This window comes from Coptis chinensis, chromosome 3 (genome assembly GCF_015680905.1).
Source record: "Coptis chinensis isolate HL-2020 chromosome 3, ASM1568090v1, whole genome shotgun sequence".
Taxonomy (NCBI): Eukaryota; Viridiplantae; Streptophyta; class Magnoliopsida; order Ranunculales; family Ranunculaceae; genus Coptis; species Coptis chinensis.
The window spans coordinates 24,009,462-24,019,349 of NC_141458.1; the positions used below are offsets into that span (position 1 = coordinate 24,009,462).

At 36.6% G+C, this 9,888-nt stretch overlaps 1 protein-coding gene across 33 annotated transcripts; it reads left to right on the plus strand.

Annotated features, from left to right (window-relative positions):
- Positions 1-3,860: 3,860 nt before the first annotated feature.
- On the plus strand, positions 3,861-7,323 carry LOC147508742 (late embryogenesis abundant protein Lea14-A-like). 33 transcript variants are annotated; one of them, XM_086601125.1, is made up of 9 exons: positions 3,861-4,209; positions 4,525-4,660; positions 4,769-4,918; positions 5,129-5,258; positions 5,362-5,434; positions 5,690-5,804; positions 6,147-6,317; positions 6,610-6,722; positions 7,117-7,323. In XM_086601125.1, exons 2-4 carry the CDS (start codon positions 4,562-4,564, stop codon positions 5,135-5,137), a joined length of 258 nt encoding a protein of 85 aa, XP_086457251.1. In that variant the 5' UTR covers positions 3,861-4,209; positions 4,525-4,561; the 3' UTR covers positions 5,138-5,258; positions 5,362-5,434; positions 5,690-5,804; positions 6,147-6,317; positions 6,610-6,722; positions 7,117-7,323. The 33 variants fall into 33 exon arrangements, 12 of the variants coding, with proteins under 12 accessions (XP_086457251.1, XP_086457254.1, XP_086457252.1 ...); XM_086601128.1 differs by lacking the exon at positions 5,690-5,804 and adding an exon at positions 6,838-6,955; XM_086601126.1 differs by having other exon boundaries at positions 3,861-4,086.
- Positions 7,324-9,888: the final 2,565 nt, after the last annotated feature.

Here is a 9,888-nt window from a genome sequence, read left to right on the forward strand (position 1 = left end):
TAATCCCTTTGCGGTCTTTTCGGTAAAACACGAATGATCATATTCACACCTAGTCATTCCATTAGCCATCAAAACGACTAAACTTTGAAACCAAGCTCAGAGACCGCTGAGCCCATAAAGAGACTTTTTAATCAGCGGACTTTCCCCGCCCGAAATAACAAAACCGGGAGGTTGAACCATACATATTTCCTCGAGGAAGATCGCCATGTAAAAAGCATTCTTAACATCCAATCAAACAGAGGCCGATGATGAACGGCAAGAGAAATCACAATACGCGCAAAAGCTGCTTTGCAACCGGAGAAAACGTCTGAGTAATCAATACCATATGTCCAGGTAAAGCCTTTTGCAAAACCAGACGAGCCTTTAAACGAGAAATAGTACCATCCGGATTATGCTTAATAGTGAAAACCCACTTCCAAGCAACCGCTTTCTTCCCGTAGGAAGATCTGTAAGAACCCAGTGTCATTAGAATAATAAGGCACTTTCAACTCCTGTCCATTGCTTCGCTTCCAGCCAGGGATGAGATAGAGCATCCCCAGATGTTACCGGGGACAGAGACAGACAACAAGGGCGTAGCAAAGACTTGGCGGATGGTGGTAAATGATCGGTGGAAACATACTTAGAAATAGAATCTACCGAAAGCATACTTCTTGGGAAGACGATCTTGGCGGTGGGCGTTCAAGTTTTCGAGTGTCTGTCTAACATCAAGGTCGGATGGAATGGCAATAGGATCCACAAACACGTGGGAAGAGGTGAGGCAGCGGAGCGATTGAACTTTCGCCTCAAACTCGGAATGCAACTGGAAGGATGCTTGCCCCGCTCTCCGGAAAGGCTATCGGTGGAGTGCGGTGTAACTCTTCTTCACTCGGCTCCTCATTTTCACCAAGATCATATCCAGCACCACCAGATGGCATAACACAATCATCAAATGGTTCAGAGGACATCTTCCCCTCTGAAGAGTAAAACGGGACATCTTCAAAAAAGGTAACATCAGCACAGACAAATGATTTGCGCAGATGAGGACTATAACACTTGTACCACTTTACGTAATGCGTGAATACCCAAGGAAAACACACTTAATAGCCACGAGAGTCTAACTTATCGACGGCTTAAGATTATGAACAAAGCGCATACAACCAAAAATCCGGTGGGAAGATGGAAAGAAGATTGACCAGAAAAAGAATGCAGTATGGTGTTTTGCCTCCCAATATCTTGAAGAGGGCATCTGATTAATCAAGTATGTGGCGAGGGGATGCCTCCCACCCGATAAAACTTTGGGAGATTTGTTTGAAACATTAAGCAGCGGGCGACTTCAAGAATGGGTCTGTTCTTTCTCTCAGCAACCCCATTTTGTTGAGGTGTATCCACACAGGAGGTTTGATGTGTAATTCCATGGTCATCTAAAAAACTCTGGAATATTGTAGAGGTATAGTCTTTGGCATTATCAGTTCGAAAAACATGCATGTGTGCAGAATACTGATTAGTAATCTCAAATAAATTTTTAAAAAAAAAAGAGAATACTTGAGAACGATTTTCCATAATATAGACCCAACAAACACGAGAAAAATCATCTATAAATGTAATAAAATACTTGGCTCCAAAAAGGCCAGTGGTTCTACAAGGACCCCAGACATCTGAATGGACTAACTGAAAAGGAGCACTAGAACACTTATTTAACCTGTTTTTGTAAGTAGCACGACGATGTTTAGCTAACTCACAAACCTCACAACCTAAAGACAATACTAGAAGAAATACCGAACTAAACTTGCGCAAACTAGCCAGAGGAAGATGACCAAGACGTCTATGCCACTGAACAGGAGAGACTGAGACTGTAAGAGCTTGCTTCTGGTGAGAGTGCCCATAATCATCTTGAAAGTAATAGATGCCCTCATGCTCATACCCCCCACCAACTAGTGTCTTTGTCTGTAGATCCTGAAACACAACATGAGTGGAAGAAAACATGACATTACAGGAAGAGATTGGGTGAGACGATGAACGGAATAATAGATTAAAGGGAAATTTCGAATAAGCAAGACTGAGACAAGTGATATATTACGAGTTAACTGAATAGTACCCCGACCAAGAATACTAGCCTTAGCCCCATTTGCTAATGTGACATATGATGGTGTGTGAGTATACGCAAGACTAGAAAACAACTGGGGATTACCTGTCATATGATCAGAAGCTCCTGAGTCAATAACCCAAGAGTTGTTACCACTTGTATGAAGACATGTTTTACCTGAATCGGCTAGGTCGCAGCGATTAGGGTAGTCGGACAAACTTGATGAACTGGGAATAGCTTGTATCCGCTTCATCGTATCTGCAAAGTCTTCTTGAACTAGTTGAAAATCGGTCCACTTTCGATCAACTACCGTGGCATTGTTGGCTTTGTGCAAAGGTGGAAGCGTCTATATCCCAACAAAAAATCAGCAACTATGATTTGTTAAGCCCACAATGCTCACAAGGCTCAAAACCGCCAATACCACGACCACACGCCACTCCTTCGGAACCTTAATTTTAACGACCACCCCTACTCTCCTCCTCTTGCCATTACCACGACCGTAAGAGGGGTTGTTATTCTCGCTTGGAGGGATCAATAAAGTTCGCCTTCACATTGTGCCTTGGAGGAGGTGCGATATCTGAGACAAACGCGAGTAAGCCTCCCGGGGCAGTAGGGAGCTTAGATTCAAACGAACTTGGGCTTTCACATTAGCAAACTTCGGGACGAGCCGGATAGGAATTTGGAGACTGAAATTCCTCCCTTTGTTTCTTCAATCGATTTATATGCGTAGTAAGTTGGCTATATATATTCGTTCTTCCCACTTTGCTACTGAAGAGAATTGTAATATTCGAGAGATAGACATATCTCCTTTCGAGTGAGATCAAAGATGTTCTCATACAACCGAAAGATCACGAGAAGTATTCTTAGATTGAGAGTATGATTCTTGTAGATACTCCCAAATCTCCTTCGAGGTTTTAAAAACCGCATATCATTACAAACATCTTTCTTCATAGTATTCCACAGAAATTCTTAACCAAGGCGCCATCTTTTGTCCAGTTGTCTTTCCTTTATCATCCGGGGATTTGTCAAATGATTTCCCTTACCTTTTCGATAGAAGATAAAATGAATCGCCTCGCCCATTGAAGGTAATTGGCAACACCCTCCAATTTGACAGGGTCATACCAACAGAAAAAGGGCGTATTCATCAGATTCATCTCGGATTTTGGAACAACATCGGTCATTGTAAAGAGAAGAAAAACTCACTTTGATGAAAAACGAATCTGGCTAAATCAAGAAAACTGCGAGGCAGACGTCTCCTCTTTTATCAATACCGGTGAGATTGCGGGCGAAAACAATACTAAGACACCAACTAATACTAAAACTAGAACCTTGAATCGGGGATCTCTCTCTCCAAGATTCTCTAAAAAGAGAGGCTCCGATACCATGTTATTTATGCTAGGAGATACATATGGTGGTTAGCTTGTTAGGTTAAAGGGATTGAGTGTGTAGAAGAAGAAAAAAAAAAATGATGGAGGCACAAGAGAGAAGATAGGGTTTAGAGTATATTTACCCTAACCTACAATGCATATATTTATACTAGAGATGGAATAACCTAAATAGCAACAAGCTAAATAAGATAATGGTCTCACACTTATAGAATGTGAGACCGACACTACATACTTCAACACTTTTCTTACAACAGATGTAGTCAAGCCGTGGCTTTAAGTTAGACCTTTAGCAACAAGGTAGTTGTGTCCGCGACTTTAAGTAAGTCTAAAAGCGACCACGGTGGCGAAAAGTTATTATTTTGCTATTATTAATTTATATTTTCTAAAAATAATATAAAATGCAAGTTTTACACAATAGTTCGCGCGTCTGTTTTCGTTCCTCCCCCCTTTTATTTTTGGTGAAAAGTTGAATCCCGAACCTCAAATAACAAAGTTTAGCGAGAAAACAAAACCTCAAGTAACAAAAAGAATAAAAAAAATCATAAAAGCCCTTAATCTTCTTCACCGCCTGCCATTGCTTTGTTCTTCACTTCGCTGATCTCCATCCCCCATGTTTCCTTCATCCTAGCTTCGCAGGTACTAGCCTTCTTGAATTGACCGAACGATTTCACTTGATTTTTAGGTTCTCTAATTTTGTGTTTGTAATGGAATTAATGGATTGAGTTTATAATCTTATTCTACACTATATCTAGATGAAAGGTGTGACTTTTAAGTTTAAAGCTTCTGCTTCCTTTTTATTTAAAGGGAAAGTTTAGAACTTGTGCATTTACTTTTTGTTTTATACATCCAACTTCCATTGTCATAGATCTGTGACTGTTATTGAGGGATTCCCTTTTTCTTTTTTTTTGCTTTATAGATATTTTTCGGACTTGTAAAGTTGGTATGTTTAATTTCGATAGGTTTTATCAAATTTGTATGGATTGTATGCTTAGATCACAACTCATGAGGTTAATGTCAGTAACTTTTAATGATTGCATGTTTAGTCTAGGGTGAACTATATATGCTTTTGGTCAGGTTAATGTTGGTCATTTAGTGCACCAACTACAACAAAATGGCTAGTCTGATGGACAAGGCAAAGAACTTTGTTGCAGAAAATGTAGCTCAAATCAAGAAACCAGAAGCTGAACTCACTGATGTTGATCTCAAGAATGTAAGACGTGACTCGGTCCATTTCAAATCTTAGATTTCTGTTACCAATCCATATGATCATTCTATTCCCATTTGTGATATTGCTTACACTCTCAAATCTGCTAACAAGATCATTGCGTCAGGGAAGATTCCCGATCCATGGTCTATAGTTGCAGAGGGAGTAGCTATGTTGGATGTTGAAATGAAAGTTCCATACAGTGTATTGGCGGACATAGCTAGAGATATTGGGTCTAACTGGGATGTTGATTATCATCTTGAAGTTAAGTTTACGGTTGATCTGCCGATTATCAACAACTCTACTATACCTCTTGAGAAGAAGGGGGAGTTTAAACTTCCTTCTCTTTCTGATATGTTTTAAGTTTGTTTTTATTTACTCATTTCCTCCATAAGTTCACTTAATACAACATAGTGATAGGTCACATAAACCTCGCTATATTATTGTAACTGATTTAGTATTTACTCATTGTAGGACTGCTGAGATTTTGGAACAATTGAATTTTTACTCTTTAAAAGTTTACATGTGACTTGGGACCTGCTCCACTGAGGTCCCTCTTAATGAACGTACTTGTAAATATCACAAGGAAGAAAGCAATAGCCATGTAATCATCTCCACTGTTGCTTGGCTTTAGTATTTAACTTTAGTATTCTTACATGTACAATCTTGACTAACTTTGTATGTTCAATGTATGTATTATAATGTAGGCAATTTCCAAATGTAACAAGGGCAACCGTGCTAAGCAAATAGCTTAAAATGGGACACAACTACCTCTCACGGGTAAGATTTATAGGGAAGCGATCCTCCTTTTGTTTTGTTGTAATTTTATGTCATGTATTGCTGATGGGGTGTACGTAGTATGTATATATTCTCAAATTATTTTATTTTGTTTTGGGTCGATGGATTCCATAGTATCAATTTATTTCAAAACAATATTCAATTTTCAGCCATTAGTTCATTTTCTTATTACTTTCATATTCTTTATCACCTTGATTTTATTGTTTTTGAAGTTTGATATGAATTTGGTGTTGGCAGCGTAAAGTTTGGTAGTGTCAGTTGAGGTTTTGAGGTTGTAGAACAAGTGGGCTTGTCTTCTTGCATGCTATAAGGTTACCATGATTGATCAGAATGCAACCCTCATCATAGCTAGGTCAGCCCTTACCCCCAACTTTCATTAAAGACTGTACTTTAATGCACATTATACTAACTAATGTGTTCTCTGATTGGTTGTGTACACTTCCAAGATCAACACTACACAAGATTTAATTTGTTGTTTCAGTTCGTAATGTTGTTTCAGTTTGTGTTAGTTGTTTTGATTTGCTATAAAATATAACTCTACTTGGTGGTAGTGTGTCGTGACTAATTAGATGGTAAATGGCAGTGGATATGTGGTCGAGGAAAGGAAACTTTACTAATGAAAGTTGGAAGTTGTATATTTCTGTATTAAGTATTAAGTATATTAATTAGAAAGTGACCTGTTCTGATTTTTCAGGAACCATGCAGACACTAGATGCAAGGCACATGGAGCTATTTTTAATTGAAGGATACAAGAATGGGAGCTGGGATTACCAAGAGATAGGATATCAAGAAATCAATAAGCATATTGATGGAACCACTAGAGGCATTTTTGACATCAAGCATCTCAGAGATCCTTCTGCAGCTGGTAATTAATTTAATCTATCTAAAACTACACCATAAACAAACTCAACCCTAGCTCTTTTACAAAACAGTTAATTATTGTTTCGTGTGGAACTTGAAATTGGAGTGTCTTTCGAGCATATATTAATTGCTCTTTATGATGTGGCTGTCAACACCAATTTACAGCCAAATGATGGTAAACACCCAAACATATATAGAGCTAATGTCGTTACAGTATAGTGGATATAGAGCTAATGTGTTACACAAGATATGTTCTACTAGTTTACTTATTTTCTATTTGGTTTGCTTGGAAACAGGTCTATGCATCACATACCATGCAATGAGAGCATCAACTGTTACCATTAAGCGTCAAGGAAGTAGGTGAGACTGAAGCAAGAGAGCCCTACATAGCAGTGATGGTCCTTACATTGTAAGTTTCTAAATGAGATTAAATTATCTTTTGGCCGTTCTATTAAGTGTTGAAATATTCTAGTAGAACTTTCACATATTATTTTGGACTTATTATTTTCATTTTTCTACTGCAGTTTTGAATTTGACTAGTGACAATTAGTAAACTTGTGTTGTTCTCCCTTGCACCTAAGTAGTGCTAGTCACATGAATGAAACCAAAGGCGTCTTGTAGGCACTTCTTCATACAATTATTGTAGGCATCTCATGTCGTGCGTCAAAATCACTCCTCTCTTCGATAACAATAGCTTAGTTTAATTTATTATTCTCGTCATATTTTACTTTTATATGTTATTTCTTCACTTTTTTTGAAGCATCTTGGACTAATGAAGTAGCTTGTGTTTTTTTTTTTTGCAGAAATATAGTAGGCTGGCAGCATGGTCAATTTCACAGTTTCATGGTTTTTTATTTTGGGGTTGATGATATGCTGAATGTAGTATGGCTAGATTGAAATACTGTGAAGTGTAAATAATGTTTATGTAGGGGGAATTGTTGTTGGTTCTTTTATTCTAGACATGTATTGGAATTGGTTTAATATGAAATAAAACTTCAGTTTAGATTATCTTTCATAACTTTATGATGGATTTAGTACACAAATTATATATATATAAACTATATTGTCGCGGCCATTTGCTGCAAAAAGAATTGAAACTGCGATTTGAAGAAACACGTAAAATACATTTTGCAGTGGTCATGCTCGTGACAAAAAGAAATTTAAATATTAAAAAAATAAAACTAATTCAAATATAAAATAATGTTTTGCCACGACATGGCCGTGGTTAAATGTTCACTTTTTTGCAGCGGAGGCAAAAGTTGTGGCAAAAAACTTCTTTTCACACCATATATTGCTTCTGGCGTGGCTAAAAGTTTTTCCGCAGCAAAATACCTTTTGCTACGACTTTTGGACTTTTAGCCACCACAACTGGCCGCGGCAAAAGAGCATATTTTTAGTAGTGTAGAATTATTGGCTTGCCCTCAAATATCTCATTCGCCTCTACCGAGTCGTTTGTAAGAAGCTAGAGCCGAGACTACCAACTTGTTCACTCAATCCACCTAGCGAAGTCATCCAAAGGGAGACTATTCAACTCCAGCATAACCCAATAAATTCCATATGTACTATTACGACAATGTAGTTAGAAAAAACGACAACTAAAACATACAGTTCATAGTTCATCGCTTAATTGTGATATTTGTGGCCATTCTAAATAGGATCCTACAAATAACATAAACCAAATATCTTATTTTCATCAACGTTAGGGACAAACCAAACATAACAAAGTTCTTCAAAACAAATTAAAATTCTAACTTATTCACCATCATGCAGCCACTAAAACTCTGTTGGGTTCGGAAATAGAAGCAATTTTGGGGTTTAAACGATTTGGTTAGAAATTAGGTTTGGAATTTAAAATTACTGAAGAAATTCAAATATTAAACACTTCCTACTTGAAACTACGACAGAGAAAGTTGGGATTCAATTTAGGAATTTAATTTGGGTATTCAATTTTGGGACTAAAATTTGGAATTCAAATATGGGGCAGTTTCTCCCTCTTTATTTAGTGACTAAAAGGTTTTGCAGTTCGACCCAATCCCTCCTGTACGTCTTCACAATCTCTAATCCTATGTAAATAAAGAAAGTTTCTCTTTCCTATGAATAATTATTTATGTTAGGAATAAGAAAGCTAATTATTTAGTTTAATCAAAGTTTATACTCTCAATTATCATGTAATAAACTTAGAGTAAAAATTTCGTTCCACTCTTAGTTGTTTAGAACGTAATAGATTCACTAATTTAAACAATTTTACAATATCAATGAGAGCAATGGTTTAATTATATTAATATGGTGAAAATAACTAATTAAGATGTTCTAAATTATACTATGACAATTTAATGAGAAGATGTGAATGAGAATAAGAGATTAGGGAGATTTGATTCCACCTTGATTAATTCTTACTATGCTAGTATAGATTTGTTGCAACCCTAATTTTTATGTTCTCACATAAAAGTTAGGTTTTTTTTATCTCTAATTATTCATGACATCTCTACCAACTAATAATTAGCATGTGAGGCAATTGAAACCCATTCTCATGGTGAATTAACTACCCTCTAGAGTGAAATATCTTACTACAACTATTCTATACTAACACAACAAGTCTTCATCAAAGCTTTAATCAAACTCTTCTAATGGAGGTTTAGCTAAGATTCATTAGACTATCATAATTAAAAGAATAAGAATAAGACATCATATAAACAATAATAATAACTTGGCTTTTATTAATGGTGGCTAGGCTAGAAACCAATAATTAAGTTTAGATTAAAGAGAAGAAAACTAATTTATTATCTAATGGGAGAGTCTAAGAGTTTTCCCCTAGTCTTATATAGGAGAGATTAGGTTTACAATTTTCGTGCATGGGCTTTGGAGCCATGTTTTGGGCCACTAAATCAAGCCCAAAACCTAATTACATAAGTCTAAAAAAGAGTTCATTCACTTTTGCTCCTCTGATTGGATCAAAACTTAGACCATTAGAAATCTCTTTCTGAGACGGTCGTTTTGACATATAGTAGGCCTAATTATGAGGTCTGAGTCCAAAGATACGGCCTTCAGAAGTTCTATTAACTTTTATGCTCTATTTCTGCCCGCGTTGACTTTGACTTTTCAGCTTTGACTGGACTTTTAAAAAAAAAAAATCTCATTGAAACTTGGGCTTTTAAAAGGTTTTTTCTCCTTGAAACTTGGGCTTTTAAAAGGTTTTTTCTCCTTGAAACTTAAGCTTTAGCCATAGAACTTCTTAGCAACCAACCTTTGTTAATTTCTCTTACAAAAGTGACATACTTCTTCACATATTTGACTCCAATACCTGAAATACACAAAAATACATAAACAATACTAACTCTTATTTATTATAAGCATAATTGGTATAAATGTAATATTATTAAGGGGTTAAAACTATAGTTTTGGGCTCTTATCAAACCACCCCCAAACAGCATTTTGTTTGTCCTCAAGCAAATATGAGAAATTAAAATAAGTGGCCAAAAATGGAATTCTAACTAATTTCGATTTGCTAAGTGCGATTGCATTGGCCATATGCAATAAGGTCTTAAACCACTAAGAATTTCCTAGTGGACGAGTTA

Coding starts and splice junctions, on each gene's coding strand:
- LOC147508742 (XM_086601119.1), top strand. CDS start 4,562: ATGGCTAGTCTGATGGACAAGGCAAAGAACTTTGTTGCAGAAAATGTA. Junction 4,661..4,768: donor CTGATGTTGATCTCAAGAAT/GTAAGACGTGAC, acceptor TCTGCTAACAAG/ATCATTGCGTCAGGGAAGAT.